This window comes from Ovis canadensis, chromosome 5 (assembly GCF_042477335.2).
Source record: "Ovis canadensis isolate MfBH-ARS-UI-01 breed Bighorn chromosome 5, ARS-UI_OviCan_v2, whole genome shotgun sequence".
Lineage (NCBI taxonomy): Eukaryota > Metazoa > Chordata > Mammalia > Artiodactyla > Bovidae > Ovis > Ovis canadensis.
In genome coordinates this window covers 91,902,950-91,923,193 of record NC_091249.1, presented here as the reverse complement: position 1 = coordinate 91,923,193, position 20,244 = coordinate 91,902,950, and the positions used below count along the sequence as shown (strand labels likewise).

Genomic DNA, 20,244 nt, shown 5'->3' with positions numbered 1-20,244 from the left:
TGTCTGAGGAGGCCTTACATATAGCTGAGAAAAGAAGAGAAGCTAAGGGCAAAGGAGAGAAGGAAAAATATTCCCATTTGAATGCAGAGTTCCAAAGAATAGTGAGAGATAAGAAAGCTTTCCTCAGTGATCAATGCAAAGAGATAGAGGAAGCAATAGAATGGGAAAGACTAGAGATCTCTTCAAGAAAATTAGAGATAGCAAGGGAATACTTCAAAGATGGGCTCAATAAAGGACAGAAATGGCATGGACTTGACAGAAGTAGAAGATATTAAAAAGAGGTGGCAAAAATACACAGAAGGACTATACAGAAAAGATCTTAATGAGCCAGATAACCACGATAGTGTGATCACTATCTAGAGCAAGACATCCTGGAATGCAAAGTCAAGTGGGCCTTAGGAAGCATCACTACGAACAAAGCTAGTGGAGGTGATGGAATTCCAGGTGAGCTATTTCAAATCTTAAGAAATGATGCTGTGAAAGTGCTGCACTCAATATGCCAGCAAATTTGAAGAACTCAGCAGCAGCAACAGGACTGGAAAAGATCAGTTTCCATTCCAATCCCAAAGAAAGGCAATGCCAAAGAATGCTCAAACTATCACACAATTGCACTCATCTCACATGCTAGCAAAATAATGCTAAAACTCTTCAAGACAGACATGAACATGTGAACTTCCAGATGTTCAAGTTGGATTTAGAAAAGGCAGTAGAACCAGAGATTCAACTGCCAACATCCATGGGATTATTGAAAAAGCAAGAGTTCCAGAAAAACATCTACTTCTCCTTTATTGACTATGCCAAAGCCTTTGACTGTGTGGATCACAAAAAACTGTAGAAAATTCTTCAAGAGATGAGAATACCAGAGCACTTGACCTGCCTCCAGAGAAATCTGTGTACAGGTCAAGAAGCAACAGCTATAGCTGTACATGGAATAACAGACTGGTTCCAAATTGGGAAAGCAGTATGCCAAGGCTGTATACTGTCACCTTGTTTATTTAACTTATATGCAGAGTACAGCGTGTGAAATGCTGGACTGGATGAAGTACAAGCTGGGATCAAGATGTCTAGGAGAAATATCAATACCTCAGGTATGCAGAGACATCACCCTTATGGTAGAAAGCGAAGAAAATCTAAAGAGCCTCTTGATGAAAGTGAAAAAGGAGAGTAAAAAAGTTGGCTTAAAGCTCAACATTCAGAAAACTAAGATCATGGCATCTGGTCCCATCACTTCATGGCAGATAAATGGGGATATAATTGAAACAGTGACAGATTTTATTTTCTGGGGCTCCAAAATCACTGCAGCCATGAAATTAGAGGACGCTTGCTCCTTGGAAGAAAAGCTATGACCAACCTAGACAGCATATTAAAAAGCAGACATTACTTTGCCAACAAAGGTTCATCTAGTCAAAGCTATGGTTTTCTTTTTTTTTTTTCCTTCAGTAGTCATGTGTGGAGGTGAGAGTTGGAATATAAAGATAGCTGAGTGCCAAAGAATTGATACTTCTGAATTGTAGTGTTAGAAAAGACTCTTGAGAGTCCCTTGGACTGTAAGGAGATCCAACCAGTCAATCCTAAAGGAAATCAATGCTGAATATGCATTGGAAGGACTGATGCTGAAGCTGAAACTCCAACACTTTGGCCACCTGATGCGAAGAACTGACTCAGTGGAAAAGACTCTGATGCTGGGAAAAACTGAAGGCAGGAGAAGGGGATGACAGAGGATTAGATGGTTGGATGGCATCACCAACTTGATGGACATGAGTCTGAGTAAGCTCTGGGAGTTGGTGATGGATGGAAAAGCCTGCTGTGCTGCAGTCCATGGGGCCACAAAGAGTTGGAGACAACCAAGTGACTGAACTGAACTGATATTTATATACATATATTATGAGTGAATATATGTTAATATTACATATATATATTTCACCTTGGGCACTATAAAGAATTAACCAAAAATTGGCATTTTTGTTTGTTTTTTTTTTGTTTTTTTAAAGCCTTTACTAGTACTAAAGAAAAAATGGTAGCATTAGGAGTCCCTTTTGAGGGTCCAGGTAGCTGAGACTCTTTAGAAAGCAATGAAGAGGACAACACTGTGTATCAAATCCTCTGGCACCTGGTAAATATATTTACTCTTACTAAAACAATGTTCTTTCTAAATACAATACCCATCTTAAAATGCTAGCAGAAGAACAAAATAAATTCCAAATATTAAGATGAGAGAATTATGAAATTAACTTTATGAAAAAGAAATAATTTAGAGAAAATTATAAGGACAAATAGAAAGCTTGAAAGAAAAAAATAAATGCATCTCTTTATAGCCTGATTTTTTTTTAAATGAAGATAAAAATATAAAAGATTAGGGATGAAAAGCAAAACAACACTTACAGAAGAAGTTTAACAAATTACATGAAAATATGACTTCAGAAGAGCAACAAGAAATATAAAATATATTCAATACAGAAGCAGAGATAATCTTCAAGAAACTAATAATCAACGAGGAATAGTCCTAGCTAATGTTCACCTACAACACACTAACTGTTCCTATAAAAATAATATCATGACTTACACATAGCTATATTTGATGCTATTTTATTATTTAATCATGTGATTAAAAAATAATAAACACTGGATCTGGCTGATGTAATACTGTACTATATGTGTAAGCATAATAGATTGCTCTGTAGGGAACATCCAGTGTTCTCTATGAGATTCAAATTAGATGCTCTCAAATTTTAATATTTTAACTATAAATATTCAGTGTTCACATGCTAATGACAACTTAATTCTTCCTGTTGAAACATCAAGAAGCAGGATTCTCTGTGGCCTAGAGATTTCTTGGGTCCTCCTACCTAAATTACAGCTCCTCTCTCTAATATCACTACTTCTAATTTTATTACCTTCCTGTCCAAACACTTGTTGTGTGCATATGTATGTGTGTGCTTTAACCAGATGCTTCCTAAAACATTACATTTCCTACTCAAATAAACTTTTAATTACTCTCTAATTCTTCTTAGTCAGAACACAACTCAAAGCTCTTGGTCATTTGGTTCCTACACCTCTACTATTAGGTATCTACTGCTGTCCAGTGACATCACTATGTTCCCATTAGTCTGGCTTTAGTTGGCATTTAGAGGAAGATAACATTCCTGAAAAATCACCATCATCCTTGCACCATTTCCTGTTCCCAACCACGACACACATTGCTTTTCATTCATTTGGAATATCCGTCATCTTATTCCCACTTATGTAAGCTCTAATCCTCATTTACTACCTAAGTATTAATGAAACAATCTCCTTGAAGCTGCGCCTACTATACCTGACCATCAGCACACCATCAGCTGACGCATACGATGTTTACATTCTCATTTCTCTGTTGAGAAGAAACAGGGATTTCTCTATAAATGTACAGTGATGCTTGCTTTCTTCAATGAACAGTGAAGTAAATATTGTTATCTATCCATAAAAGAACCAAAGTTGACATAAGCACTGAGAGAAGAAAATAGGAATTGTATTAAAAAAGAGTAAAGTATGATTGGTACAGAAGTTCTGAATGACAAGAAAGACAGTCTATTAGGCTGCCACAAGATAACCGGTTATCCAAGTATTCCCAGGCGAGACTGTTGCTTAGACTTCATCTCCTGGGAAACAGAACACCTAAAACAACAGTGATTTAACATACTGTTGTATACATGTATCAACATAAAAATTCTGGATACACTTCTAATATATACATTTCTGCATTTATGTAATGTATCATATATGTGTGTTCAGTTCAGTTCAGTCGCTCAGTCATGTCCAACTCTTTGCGACCCCATGAATCACAGCACGCCAGGCCTCCCTGTCCATCACCAACTCCTGGACTTCACTCAGACTCACGTCCATGGAGTCGGTGATGCCATCCAGCCATCTCATCCTCTGTCGTCCCCTTCTGCTCCTGCCCCCAATCCCTCCCAGCATCAGTCTTTTCCAATGAGTCAACTCTTCCCATGAGGTGGCCAAAGTATTGGAGTTTCAGCTTCAGCATCATTCCCTGCAAAGAAATCCCAGGGCTGATCTCCTTCAGAATGGACTGGTTGGATCTCCTTGCAGTCCAAGGGACTCTCAAGAGTCTTCTCCAACACCACACTTCAAAAGCATCAATTCTTCAGTGCTCAGGCTTCTTCACAGCCCACCTCTCACATCCATACATGACCACAGGAAAAACCATAGCCTTGACTAGACGGACCTTAGTCGGCAAAGTAATGTCTCTGCTTTTCAATATGCTATCTAGGTTGGTCATAACTTTTCTTCCAAGAGTAAGCATCTTTTAATTTCATGGCTGCAATCACCATCTGCAGTGATTTTGGAGCCCCAAAATATAAAGTCTGACACTGTTTCCACTGTTTCCCCATCTATTTCCCATGAAGTGATGGGACCAGATGCCATGATCTTTGTTTTCTGAATGTTGAGCTTTAAGCCAACTATTTCACTCTCCACTTTTACTTTTATCAACGGGCTTTTTAGTTCTTCTTCACTTTCTGCCATAAGGGTGGTGTCATCTGCATATCTGAGGTTACTGATATTTCTCCTGGCAATCTTGATTCCAGCTTGTGCTTCTCTTCCAGCCCAGTGTGTCTCATGATATACTCTGCATATAAGTTAAATAAGCAGGGTGACAATATACAGCCTTGACGTACTCCTTTTCCTATTTGGAACCAGTCTGTTGTTCCATGTCCAGTTCTAACTGTTGCTGGATGTGTCTAAATACACTAATATTTCACATGCACTACAAAATATACCCCAAAATACAAGTTTTAAATGATAAAAAGTACATTTAAATTAAACCTTCCATTTTTTTTTTGCAACCCAGTGAATCATGATGTTCAAATCACATTTTAGAAATGTGATTCTACTAATTTGAACAAGAAGGTTTTGTCAAAGAATCGAGAAATTAGTTCATTGATGTGGTAATCATTTCTAGATGCAGGGTTGGGTGGGAGGCTGAAGTCCTGGGGGAAGAGATCAGTTGTGGGAAGGGAGGAGAAACAGAGAAGAACATATCTTATGCTACAATAAATCAAGCTCCCCACTAAATCACATATTATTTCTCTGACAACTCAAACTGGTTCAGTGCCACCAAGAAGCAAGAGTTCTTTCGTGGGAACTGAGTGAATGTGGACCCAGTAACTTGCAATCCGATTTACACAGAAAAAACAGTATTCTTGGAACAGTGGCTTGAGGCCTTAAAGATGACCAACAGAGTTCAAATAAAAAAGATCAGCCCTTACCTCTCTCTCTCTTCTCTTTCTCCTAAAACTATACACTAGAAAATATCTACATGACTCATTCTGGCATTTTCATAAATGATCTTATGATACCAACTCCCTGGAATTTGATCAACTTCTGTTCCTTATGTTTCCATCCTATTTCTCTCAATAACATCCCTCTTCCCAACCTAATTCCCCTCTGTGTACACACAACACAGATGCATAAAGAGGAATGCATAGTTTTGTATAATGCTGAGCATCCATCAGAGACTCCTTAATTTTTTTCAGAAATAAAATAAGGACTCCTCTCCCCCAACACCGGTTGGACCATCAAAAAACCAAGAGAGTTCTAGAAAAACATCTACTTCTGCTATATTGACTACGCCAAAGCCTTTGACTGTGTGGACCACAACAAACCATGGAAAATTCTGAAAGAGATGGGAATACCAGACCACCTGACCTGCCTCCAGAGAAATCTGTATGCAGGTCAAGAAGCAACAGCTAGAACCAGTCATGGAACAACAGACTGGTTCCAAATTAGGAAGGAGTATGTCAAGGCTGTATACTGTCACCTTGCTATTTAACTTCTATGCAGATCATGCGAAATGCCGGGCTGGATGGAGCACAAGTTGGAATCAAGATTGCCAGGAGAAATATCAATAACCTCAGATATGCGGATGACACTGCCCTTATAGCAGAAAGCGAAGAAAATCTAGAGACTCTTGATAAGAGTGAAAGAGGAGGGTGAAAAAGTTGGTTTAAAACACAATATTCAAAAAACTAAGATCATGGCATCTGGTCCCATCACTTCATGGCAAATGGATGGGGAAACAAAAGAAACAGTGACAGATGACTTTTTGTTTTTTTCTTGGGCCCCAAATTCACTGTGGATGGTCACTGCAGCCCTGAAATTAAAAGACATTTGCTCCTTGGAAGAAAAGCTATGACCAACCTAGATAGCGTATGAAAAAGCAGAGACATTATTTTGCAAACAAAGGTCCGCCTAGTCAGAGCTATGGTTTTTCCAGTAGTCATGTGTGGATGTGAGAGTTGGACCCTAAAGAAAGCTGAGCACCGAAGATTTGATGCTTTTGAACTGTGGTGTTGAAAAAGACTCTTGAGAGTCCCTGGACTGCAAGGAGATCCAACCAGTCTATCCTAAAGGAAATGAATCCTGAATATTCATTGGAAGGACTGATGCTGAAGCTGAAACTCCAATACTTTGGCCACCTCATGCGAACAGTTGACTCATTGGAAAAAACCCTGATGCTTGGAAAGACTGGGGGCAGGAGAAGGGGATGACAGAGGATGAGATGGTTGAATGGCATCAGTGACTTGAAGGACATGAATTTGAGTATGCTCCTGAGTTGGTGATGGACAGGAAAACCTGGTGTGCTGCAGTCCATGGGGTCACAAAGGGTTGGACATGACTGAGGGTCTGAACTGATTCCCTCCCCCACAAATTGATGTGTCTCCTTATCTGGGATTACTTAGCTTACTTTTCATTGATGCTGAATTAAACAGAACATAGTTTTACCAGCATCATATACTTCATGTGTACAAAAATATGCATTAAGTAATGTGCACTACCTTCCAATTTTTATAAAAAAAATATATTTCAAGGATACTATTGGATCAGTGAATGTATGACAGTGTATTTCCTGCATAAACTACACTATAAATAAATACTTTCTGAATCTTCTCTTGTTTATTGGAAACTTATAAACTATTTCTTCTTGTGCTCCACTCTCTCCATGTACATCCATGCCCCGCTTTCTTATGTTTAACACAAGCAGAAATGGTATTACTATAGTATTGATCTCTTCTACCCTCCTAATGCCAATATAAACCTCCAGGAATGGAGACTCCAGTCAACTCAAATATTTCAGTCCATTCCATTTATAAACATGCTTGTATTTCAATCACTCTTTCTCTTTCGCAAAGAGTCAGACACGACTGAGCGACTGAACTGAACTGAACTTTCTCTTTCACAAATATCCTCAGTATACAAAGAGAACTGGGAGTATATTGTGCTGTGACTAAGTTGTCCCTGAGTAATACTTGGGTGTCCTGCTTATCCACTTGTAGACAATCATGTCTAAGTTTATGGAGCATCATTTATGAATCACTTTTTCCCAACTCAGCATCACCCAATATTGCTCCCAGTCTTTCTCTCTTGGGGAGCTGGAGGTCCTGACATACCTCTGTACTTTCCTTTTCTAGCCTTTATTATTTTTCACTTGATTGTAACAGACTATGAACTACTTGCTTGATCAAAACTGAACATACCACAAAGTCATTTTCTTCCTCTTTGAATGAATGGCTTCTGCCTGAAAAGCTTGAGTTTTCCTTAATCAGCTGAAGTAGCTAAAGTTTTTAAAATAGATTCTCCCTTCATTTATTTCCTGAAAGTCCATCTAGACACTTCTATATTAAAATAACTTAAATATATGTGTTAAAATGAAAGATTCTGACTTTAATTTTTCAGTACTTCAGGGCATTTACTTCAGAAGAAACAAATTGTATATTACTCATGTTATCATCCCCCAGTCCACACAGTTACTTTATTAATTTCCAAACTAAACTGATTTTCACTTGATTTCATTTTATTGGAACCCCTGTAAACTGTTTTAGAAATTTGATAAAGCAAAATGAAACATCCTACAGATGAGCCAAACTTACAAAAAGCAGTTGATATTACTATGCTAAACACGTTAACTTAAGCTACAATGGCCAGTTTCTAGCTTTCATTCTATACTTTTATGAACTCTGATCTCCCTACAGTTTGTAACACAAGGTCAAGGTGGGTCATTCGAGTGCTTACAAAGGCTAAATCAGACCTTAACTGAGAGGAGTTGCCTGGAGGGAGCCCAGGTGAGTTAGAAGACATCGGTTTAACAAGAACAGCTTTGGTTACTGCTTCTACGCCCGTTTGTCCAGAGGGAGACCCGGACAAATGCTATTGGGTCTTATACATTGAAGAGAAGCCAAAAATAAAAATTTCTAATGTGAAATCTCCCTTTCTTAAAATGTGGATTAGTAACATACAATGTTTAAACACTGCACTGATCGAATGAAATAACTAACCAGCAGGATCTGGCTCATAGACTATATAGTCATCCCCTCTGCTATTGATGACTATTCTATGACTCATTCACTCTATTCCTTTACAATTCCTGAAGTTGAGTTTAGGGAAACCCTGAAACGACAATTTTCTAGGCAGTTCCTTCAGCTAGTAACCAAAAAATGTTACCAGTAGCATTTTTACGTTTGTATATAATCATATAGACGTAAGTACGTATCTGCACTTTGTTTTATTTATTAATACAAGCCTATCACTTGAAAATTCCCCCTTCCACTCACAAGTCCTGGTTTTCAGAATGGGTAACTCTAATGTCTCATTACTTTTCATACGCACTTCTCAAATACTTTTTGGTGTGATTTTAGGGTCGGAGCAATTCATCCTGATTCAGTTGTGTGTAGAAAATACATGCTATCAACTTCCTTCAGTCAGTTCAGTTCAGTTCAGTTGTTCAGTTGTGTCCGACTCTTGCGACCCCATGAATTGCAGCACGCCAGGCCTCCCTGTCCATCACCATCTCCCGGAGTTCACTTAAACTCAGGTGCATCGAGTTGGTGATGCCATCCAGCCATAGATCAACTTCCTTAGTTTTCACTAATTTTATTTATGCCCTTAGTATTTGGTTACATCTCTCCCCCAGCTTGTAAAGTTAACTGATCCTTAACAAACAACTTAACTGAAAAATGACCAAACAATAAATGAAAAAGTTAAGAGTTTTCTTCTGAGTTAAGAGGCTCCTAATTGGGAAGGGACAAGAATATGGTGCTGCTCACCGGGTGACTGCCTTTGCTTTTAACTGAAGCAAAACTACAGACATGAGAAACTCAGCAGCTTAAAAGCAAACGATTATCCACCAAGCCCAATGTCTCCCCGAAGGGCTGGAGATTACACGTGTAATAATAAGGCTGCCCTTGCCAAAAGTAAGGCTTAATGCTTCATTTTATTTATTGTATTTATTGAATGGAGCCATTGCTTGATAGCCCCTGGGAGCATTAACAAACATGAAAGAAACCACCAAAGGAAAGAAATATATAAGGAAAACCCATGCCACTAAAGTTTATAATTTGGTACATGCAGTCCTGGGAATCAGGCACATACTCTTATACTTCTTCAGGTACCCTGTAATACGTTAGTTATGCAAGCATTGCTTACTTTGCCAAAAACTTGAATCTCTGAAGTCCCATATAGATATATTTGCAAAACACTGATCCTTTTGCTTCTTGGTTCTCTATTATGCCATGTGACGATGTGATATTCCTAAATTTTGCCTCTGATTCTGTATTATTATCAGTTGTATTTTAACATTGTGATAATCATTTATTTTGGACTCCCCTGAATAACTTATTGTAAGATAAGGTGCCCCTATGACCTCTAGTATGTGGACTTGCAGGGAATTGGGCCAGGGTTATTACAATCAAATCATCCTTGCATTTAGGAAGAGAAACGACTAAGAAACTGTGACATTTGGTTCTCAAGTCCTTCACTTTTTTTCTATCCATGATAACTCATTTCACATTCTTCTTTATAAATGTTACTCTTTCACATTTGCAAGGATAAAAATAGATAAAGCTTAGAAACACAATTTGAAATAATGGTCATCCAAAAGGGATTAAAGTGTGGTTTTTGTTTTGTTTTTGAAGGATTGAGGCAATATTTTCTTTAGCTACTGTGGAAGTTAAATAACCTACATATCAGTCTCAAAAGTACAAATTATTCCCCTATGATTTTTATAGTTACTTCATTAACTATTCTAACTCAAAACATTTTTGCTTTCATGAAGAGCAAAATTATGAGCTCTTGGCTATTGTTGTCTGGCACTTATAGTAAAACTTTATATATGTTACAGGCATTCTCTGTAATTTTTACATGTGGGCTGGTGGTGAAGAGAGGAGTAGAGTGGGTCATAAAACACAAAATAAATTTAAGAATATGTAAGAGGAATTGAGTGGGGCAGAAACCTACTGGCAGGTCTTAGGTGTGTTTAATTACAGGGCACTCTATTGTAAAATTTACTGAGGAGCTGGTTTTTGAAGGGAAAGAAGGACAGCTTAAGAAGCCCACCTCCTCTGACAAGTGAATGCAGTGCATTAGTTTGAGGTACCAATTTATAGACACTGTTGCTGGGACTAGGGAACTCCTTCGTCCCATCCAAGTTCACACCTCAAGGCTCTATTAACCTGCAGCAAATACCGGGATGTGCTCAAGTTCTCCAGCACAGAGAGAAACACTAGAGACCTCGTCCAAGAGGACTCGCAATCTAATAGCATCAGGATTCCACAAACACACTTCACACAAATCCATTATGTGCCAAGAGCCAGCTTACTTTGTAAATGCATTTGGTGAAATGTAATGGAATTAACCCAACATTTATATTTTCAACCTCAAAGTATATTAGGAGAATTATAAATTTCCCAATTGACAACAGATGTAAATGAACATTGTCCTTATTTACTTTGGGTGGAAACAAACAGGGCAAAGGAAGGATATTTTTGCTAAAGCTTCATCCAAGGTCAGATTTGTTTTTATAATATCTGGCTTCCTATCCCAGAGCCAAGCTTATTTTCTTTGTTTTCTCCTGCCCCCCCACCCCCACCCCACCCCTCCATTTCTAGATTTCCAATAAAATAACTGAAACTAGAATTATGCTTTTAAAAAAAAGAAAAAAAAAACTCAAGGATATTTTTAAGTCCCCAAGGTGAAGAAACTGCCTAAGGGAGTCAAGGGTACGTAGACCAGGTTTTTTACAGTGTGTGCTATTTCGCATTTTTAAGAAGGCAATTAGTTATTCTTGTGTATTAGTGACCGCCCCATTTTCTCCATAACTCAGGTGATAAAAAGGGCCTTGGAGAGGACATATTTTAAGTGGGACATTTATTACCCCAAAAAAGGAATGATTCTAATTTAGAGTTACTGGGAAAGCCCTTTCTATAGATGCAGTCAAATTTCATAGCTGCAAAAATCTGGCCTTGCTGTTTGCAACTCACACTGCCGTTTCTAGCTAAGCCCTTGTTAGCTTAAAGATAGAGTTAAAGAATCTGATAAAATAACCTGAACATTAGTGTTTTATCTATTTAAAGCGATACAACAGTGCAATATTAATTTGGTGGCCATGGAGTATGTAAGATGCAGAGCTGTGAGTGGTGATAACCTTGAAGAATCTACACTGGGAAAAAGGAAAAAAAAGAAGGACATTCGTCTGTGTGTTCAGTGTGATGGGACTTTCAAGTTACTAGTTCCTAGTAGGTCATTTTTGCCACAGCAACAGGTACGAAGGACTGTTAGTAGTCAGCGATTTTTATTACATGAGTTTGAAGGTAGGATCCATGTTTTATGTTATAGAAAGTCAAGTTGATTTTTGAGACCTGTCTTGACTTGCTACCTACGCATAGCAAAAACCACAATTGGAGTTTTTTTTTTTTTAAGGGATATTTTAAATAGGAACTGTGAATATCTCTGTACCCCAAGATAGCACCATAAAAATGAAATAAAAATATATGGGGTCCAAAGAAGAGATTCATTCTGTGTCCACATACCCTTAAATATAAAATGAGATTGGAGACCTTCTTTCTCAAAGTGTAGATTCCCATTACTTCCTCTTCAAGAGAGACATACCTAAAAGGTTATTGATTTGGTTCTGAAGGACAGAGTGTTTATTATGGAGGAAGTCATGGCGGGGCACAAGTGGGAGAAATTAATGATGGCTTTGTACGTGTCCATGCTGTGGCATGGAAGCAGTGGGCCAACTGTCAATCTATATGATAATACATTCCCAAACTTCAAAAAATCAGTCAGGTGAAAACGCATTGATTTTTTTGTGTGTGAGCTAAAAATAATTTGTCAAAAAGAAAGAGCAAGAAGTTGACTGAAGTAACACCTCAGTCTGCAGAGTAGCTCACACCACACTTTTTATTTGGTTAAGGAATTTCTGAGGTAATGTGGACAATTTCTTATTTTTATTTCTAGTCCCCAAGAGGAACAGAGCCTGAATTATCTATATCATTGGAATATGTAAAATATTGTAAAAATTAAAGTAGCAAAAAAGAACACAATCTATCTGTACGTTTTGAAATAACCATCTATTACCTTAACTTGAACTCTGACTTCAGAACCACTTTCATGCTCTGCCAAATGCAGGAACAAAAGAATTGCTTCCTGGTTCTAAGTGCATATCTACATTCATGAAATTCTGACTATATTAGAACTAGCATTACTGTGAAAAATTATCACACTATATTTAAGGGATATTTCCTATCAGGACTTAGATTTATAGAGTTGCCCCAGGTGAAAACTGTTTGAATACAGTGTTTCAAATTATATTGGAAAAAAGTGACTGCTATTGGTCTACCAAATACATCTTGACTTGTAAAATTCATTCCTCCCTAACGTTTGTAGGTAAATTCAAGGCAAGTATTTTTGCTCCCTTTGCTTCACTAGAAACCTCCCCTCGTTATCTGCGTTTTTAAGAGGTATATACATACCTTAAAGAGTATAAATTCTAGAAATAAGTATAGGTGATTCTTTATAGATCCTGCGAGACCAGCGAGAATTCCAACCAGAATATTTTCTAAAATACATTGTTTAAGATGTGCTGTAAGTTCTTGGATTACAAGTGATTTTATTTATTAGGCAATCAAACTGCCTGCGTTTAAATAATGTCTGACACACACCAAAGCTGAAATAGTATATCAGTAAATGGATTCAATGTATGCCTTTATGAAAACTTCTAAAAGTAATTTCCTATCAAATAAGCACCTTTAGAGTGTTGAATGTGCCAAGTGTCAGAATTTTGTTAAAATTCAAAAGGAGTCAAGTGCAGATTTTTCCTTAAGAGTACACCTTGATTAGCTACATGAACTGAGGCATAATAAGACACATTCCCTTGTCTCCACTAGAGAATAAACTATTTCAGAATTAAACATAAATTTAAATGCAATATGGTGACATCTTTTTGAATATACGTGACTTACCCAGGATATGATGTATTAATATTTTCAACATGGTTTGGGGATTAAATGATATTTAGCTATGCTTTTGCATTTACAACAAGCTGTCTGCCTGCAAATTTCTTTTTTTTTAAATGCAAGAAAATACTTAGAGCTGCTTTAGTAGATGTTTACAATGTTTTATAGAAAACTTAACTGATCTACTTGTAAATATTTTAATGGTAATTCTTTTAGCAAACACAAAATCTATTCATAACAAACCACATAGCATTTGATGTTTTCTCCATAAATCCACCGTACCTAATGCAATTTATCTTTTAAAAAATGTTTTGGGCTCAACATGGTTCTGAGTTGCTAAGAAAGCCACAAATAAGCACCTTATCTCTTTAATGACTTGCTTGGGCTTTCCTATATTTACTGTTTAATGATCGGAAGCATTTAATTTTCAAAGTTTCATTAAAACCCATCTACAAAGCTGGAGGGATAAGCAATAGTGATTTGTGATAGAAGGTGTGGGAAGCCATTAACCTACATAGGTACCAAGGAGAAAAGTAAACATAGAAAGAATAGTTTTCTGAAGACAAGTCTCTTCCTATTTGTCATTATTAAACTCCAGAGCATCTGTTCCAAGTTTGATCTTCAATACGGATATGAGGCATTGCTGCCTGGAAATGAAAGTCTAAGATAAGGTAGGATTCTTAAGAGATCTTCATGAAAAAAAATAACCCAGGTTGCCGTTTACTGGGAAGGGGAAATCAATACAAAGACCTAGAAACTTGTGGAGAGAGGACATTTTCTAGGTATAGGTCATAGTTTATCAAGTTGCCTCTTTTGCAATGTAATTTACTTGCTAATAAGACCAACTGATGATGTCTGAATAGTGTGTTATCATCAAAATGAGATTTTAAAATTCTCTCCTCATTTCTTATGTGTTCGAGGTTTGCTGGTTTAATTTTCCTCAGCTCAGTGTAGGTAGACAAGGTTGATTTAAAAGAAAATGAATGGTTTTATACGCCTCTTTATTAAAAAAATAAAAATCCCAAGCCCCACATGGTACAGTCCCCAAAATATTCAAAAAAATATTTAAGAAGCAGGCCTACCGTTCTCATCATCTGACTTATTTTCGTTGTCAGAATCAGTCAAAGTAAGGGCCGAGTTTTCACGACTGGACAGGCCGGAACTGCGCCTGGATTTTATCCCTCTCCCCCACAATCTGATGGCATGTTCTGGAGACATCCCTCCCTCTGTATCGGAGTCGGCGTCAGACCCTGTGCTCAGGGAGTAGCCCTGGTGAAGGATCCCCATGTCGGAACAGTAGCCACTTCGGTGTGGGGAGGGCTCACAGATTCCCAGTTCCGCAAGGGTGAAGTTAGTTCCTAGGGTGACAGCAAACAAAGAGACCGATTAAAATTTGTGAAATGATTCCAGATTTCAAATTAATTCTTACAAAAAGCAGACAGTTTTTCCTATTCAAAAAATATACCAGGTTTGCCATAGTATACAGCTAGGCAAGAGTATTAAGGCTATTAGGGTGTATTTGAGAACTACAGCAACAAAAAAATAAACAACTGAGATTAATTTTAATCCTAGGACAGGATGTTCAGATTTTATTTCAAAAATTTCTAATTATTTACTGCTGTCTAGGTAGCACCAGGTAGCTGATAAAACACTGGATTTATAAGAAGAACTAATATATATCAAGCACTTCGTTTGCTCCAGGCTATCTTTTATTCTGTAATTTTTTTTCTTATATTTAAAAAGTTCACAACTTTACGATGATGATAACATTACTATAATCATGTCATTAGGGAAACTGAGGAACAGAGAACTTAAGTGACTTACCCAAGGTCACACATCTAGACTGTAGCAAAACCTGGATCTGATCCTTGAGCAGTCTGTCTTCATGCCAAAGAAGCTTAATCCTCCAATAAATGGGAGTGGTGGCCAGGAGACCTGGGGACCAGTCCTAGCTTTCCACGGGTAAGTCCCACTGTGGCAACTCTTTTAACAACTTGAGCCTCAGTTTTCTCTTCTGTAAAATCTGGGTATTAATCTCTTAAATTCCTCTCAGAATCACTGTATGGTTTATATGTGATAAGATATACACCCAAATATTATTTTTCAAGTGAGTATAGGTAAGGTGTTACTTAATTCAGAATTGTAGGGATGGAGTCAGTCCATTTTTATTTATTTATTTTCATTGAAGCATAGCTGATTTACAACTTACGTTAGTTTCAGGTGTACGGCAAAGTGAATCAGTTTTATATATATATATACATACATACATATATCCACCTCTTTTTCAGATTTTTCCCTGTATAGATTATTACAGAATACTAAGTAGAGTTTTCTGTGCTATACACTAGGTCCTTATTAGTTATCTATGTTATATATACAGTAGTATGCATATGATATACTCAACCTCTTAGTCTATCGCTTCCCCCCTACATTTCCCCTCTGGTAACCATAATTTGACTGTGAGATCTGTGTTTCTGATTTGTAAATAAGTTCATTTGTACTATTTTTAAATCAGTTTCCACATATAAGTGATATCATATAAGACTGTTTTTAAATGATATCAATTTCTTTTTGCTAATACAATTGAAAACCACAAGTGAGTTTTATCACTGAAAGTGAATGTGTATACATGTGGGAAGTAAAGGGATGGACCCCTAGTTTGAGGGGAAGCAAAAAAGAATAAGCATTTATTGAACACGTTCACACTACCATGTGTTGGGCATGGGGCCAGGTACTCTAATAGGCTTTATCTCATTTAAATCTCATAAAAGCACAGCAGTTTAGGTGTTAACCACTTTACAGGGAGGCTAAATACTGTCTCCAAGGTCACACCTGGGCAAGTGGCAGATCCATGGTTCACCCCTACATCTGTAGATCCCAAGTCTATGCTCTCTCTACAATGTCAAATGGTCTCGATCAAAAACCAGTCTGGCAACATTTTTGCACAGTGAATGTGCTATCTATTTGTATGCTTTAATAGCCAGCTTTTAAAAAGACATTTTAAGGTTTCACTGCATATTAGATGAAATCATGTGACACACTGTACTTACTGACATTTAAATCTGCCCCTATTCATGGACAATGAAAAAAATATATAATGAAGAAATGCACTCTTATGCTATTAATATCAATGAAGAAAACCTAAATAACACAAAACTCATGGGTTTGTTTTCTCTCTATTGATTACATTAGAGCCACTCATTATTCAAACTCATGACATAATGAACACTATGAATGTCTACACATGTGATAGCATTTCTCAGATTTTATTTTTAAGAAGCCCCAGACAACTGTGTATATTAACCTCATATGAAGTTAATTTGTCATAGACCTGAGTATTTTTATTCTGAGGCTTTATTGCACAATGGACTTCTGCAGCCTTCTTTTGCTGTGTTGATGGAATCAAATCTAATACTATACATAATTGTCTCTGGAGAGTGAAACTGTTCATTGGAGAGCCAACTCTACTACCTGTGTGGGGAAGAAGGATATGCTCACTGCCAATCAGCATAGTGCTAACTGGTTATTCCCTGAGCAGAGTTTCATGATGATGCCTGAAATTCTCTACTCAATGTATTCTCTTCCAGATTGCGTCCTTGGCAATTAGGTATTATCTTCTAATTGTATACTAAAATGTGTATTTCAGTTTTAGTAGTCTATAAAATTCAAATGGGTTCCTATATATCTGATATTATAACATTTCTCTCTATACTGTTGTTTTTCTCCTGCTTCAGTCATTGGAAAAAAGTCATTTCACATAAGCATTCTTCCATCTTGCCTTCTGAGCTCAGGTTTACTCTGGAGGATCATGAGATACGCTGCTTCCTTTTCCTTCAATAAAGGAAAGAAGCCCAAACTAAAACATACATGTTTTTGTTTCACATGTGGTAATTTTGATTCCATTTGAAATGGAGTGTGCATGTATTAAGGCAACATTCCTGATTGTCTATTTCACATCTCATTATCTGGAACTAGGCTTCAAAGACCTCCTCACGAAAAGAGATACAGCCATGTGAGCAAGGGAAGGAGCCCATGTGCTCCTCAATCTGGGTACTAGAATTCATAGACAGGAAGCCTAGAACATGATGGGCTGTGGAATAAATGCAGTGCCCTTTCTTTGGTTAGAATATTTACTTGATGATAACAAATGAAAATACGTTTCTGTTAAACTTGAAACAAACATGAGCTCTTCATCAATCAGTGAAAATTTGCATATATTTTTAAGTCACCACAGTGTTAGAAAAAACACTTCAAGAGTTCCAGCTCTTGAGTTCCAGCTCTTGTACTTCAAGAGTTCCAACTTCAAGCTCACAAACCTGAAGCTGAACAAGCAATATCATGAAGAAAATGGAAGGTCTTATACCAAATTCATCAGAAAAATTTAAGCTCACACGTATGAAAGGCAAGTTTTTCTCTAAAAACAGAATTGTTTCTTCACAAATATCCCTTTCTAAACTCCTCGGCTTCATCTTCCACTGGGACCACACTTCCTCAGTGCTATGTCTCCCAGAATTCCTAGTTCAGTACCTTTTTGCTCTCAACTAACTCATAGAAGAGAAAACCTTGCTCTTAAGTCTCTGGGACAGATTGTGGACAAAGCCTTTCTCAAGTTTGCTGGCTTAACAACATAATGTTGGAGAGTCATGGACATGGTAGAAAGGAAAGATTGGTCTATCATTTATTAAATCATTCAACAAATATTTATTGTTCCTAGTGCTGTGCTAGACACTGGGGATTTAACAGTGAGCAGTATAAAACTACAGTCATGACATTTATAGTCTAATCGGGAAAGGGGCATTAATCAGAGAATCACATAAAAAAGTACAATCTATACAATGATAAACACTGTGTAGGAAAGGGACAGGGAGCCATGAAAGGCCACCCCTTCATTTTGTCACAGCTTGCCCACATGTTCATCTAGTGGCACACATGAGGGACTAGGAATTACTCCACCGAGAAGCTACCATACCCCTCCCATTTGCTCTTATCATACCCAGTTTCCCAAACATCCCTCCAAATGAATTTCTTTAGACAAGCAATTTTCATGTAGTTTGTCTTAAAGCATGAAGCCCTCATGTTATACCACTCTGCTTAGCATGTAAATAGTATGGGGGATGCTAATAGTATGTCAACTTATTGTTTTACACTTACTTTGCTCATTGATGGAAGACTGATTTGGCTCTAATTCATCTTGTATAATTATGTCTTTATTAAGCTCCATGGCAGCTTTGAATAGAAGAGAGAAACTAGTCATTGTGTGATTCTCCAAGCTAAGATTTCTAGTGGAAAGCAGTCAACATTTCATTCCTTCTTTACTATCTTGCAGAAAGATAAAACAAGAGGCACAACATTTAAGTATTCATGGAACACATATTCACACTCTCTCTACCTCCAACCTCCCTGATATCACTAATGCACGTGGGTGTGGATGATGTCTCCAACTCCTCTCAGTTTTTTTTTTTTTTTTTTTGCTGTTTTCAATACACAGCTTAGTGTTGTCCCATAGTACATTGTCAAGACCAGAGTCAATATCTGTATAAATGAGTGATTACACAAAATAAATGATATTTATATCATGGAATTTTATAATTTAAGGTATTATCAATGTTTGAATATTGTCATTGAGAGAATGTCAATGTCTAAAAACTGTTAGGTGATCAGGATAGCAGAACACAAGTTTTTAAAAACAACTCAGTTGATAAGTCTCTTTTGCTTTAAGTCATCTTTTATTATGAGTTAAGTTTTTATTTTATATTGGAGTATAACTGATTAACACTGTGATCATTTCAGGTGCACAGCAGAGCAACTCAGCTATATATATATATACATGCATCCGTTCTCCCTCAAACTCCCCTCCCATCCAGGATGCCATATAACATTGAGCAGAGTTCCCTGCAATATACAGATGGCCCCTGTTGGTTATCCATTTTAAATACAGCAGTGTGGACATGTCTTCTTTTGAATCATAACCTCGGTATATGACCCAGATCCTTTCCAAAGCTTTTTTAGAGAAAAATTTTGCAATAGATTACAGGAGTCATCCTTTGACCAACTAATTTTACTTGGGGATACAATCCTAAAGAAGGATATGTCACTGCACTGTGATCTTGGCTTTATTTTCAAAGTTCTTACCAACTTCTCACACTTTGAAATAACCTTTAAGTAGGAAAAACACATATGTCGCTGAGTCAGAATTACCATGTCATGGTAATACCAGTGAATACAAATAGCACTGAAAATGTCAGGATTTGAACAGATTTTCTACTATGAGGGCAGAAAGATAAAAGTTAACTGTAGTAATGGCCTAAATGTTTACTATGTGAGTCCCCTGAGTTTAAGAGAAGAAATTTCACATGTGGGAAGAAAAGTTGCTGTAGCATGAAAACAGTCAATAGTAATCATTTATGAAATAATCCCCACCTATCCCCACCCACTTATTACCAGTATCTCTTCTCATATCAACCACGATATTAGTTCAATCATCAATTAGTTGCTGATAATGGGAAATGATATGGTACTGATCTAAGATTAAATTATAAAACTGGTGAAGATGCAGATTCCCATGAAGTCAATAAAAGTGATACTAAAAAAACTAGAATCATAATCAAGACTACAAAATAACCAAGATCTAACAGAATGAAGCTATTAAGAGAAAATAAAGATGAATGTTGGCATGGTAATGTCAACTGCTGGTGGGAATGTAAATTGATTCAGCCACTATGGAGAACAGTATGGGGGTTCTTTTAAAAAAAAACTAAAAATAAAGCTCCCATATGACCCAGTGATTCCCTCACTGGGGCAAATTCCCTGAGAAAACCATAATTCAAAAAGACACATGCACCCCGACGTTCACTGCAGCACTACTTAAAATAGCCAGGGCATGGAAACAACCAGAAGGGATGGATAAAGAAGATGTGGGGTGTGTGTGTGTGTGTGTGTGTGTGTGTGTATGCATACA

General features: G+C 37.2%; 1 protein-coding gene across 2 annotated transcripts in view; it reads right to left on the bottom strand.

Moving 5' to 3' along the window:
• Positions 1–14,270: 14,270 nt before the first annotated feature.
• The window catches only part of LOC138440471 (teneurin-2-like), a 319,019-nt gene continuing 313,045 nt past the window's right edge, over positions 14,271–20,244 (bottom strand). For both annotated transcript variants that reach the window (XM_069590029.1, XM_069590030.1), the window contains exon 3: positions 14,271–14,644. In XM_069590029.1, coding sequence (XP_069446130.1) covers positions 14,352–14,644 — 293 coding nt within the window. In that variant the 3' untranslated portion in view covers positions 14,271–14,351. The remainder of the gene's footprint in view (positions 14,645–20,244) is intronic.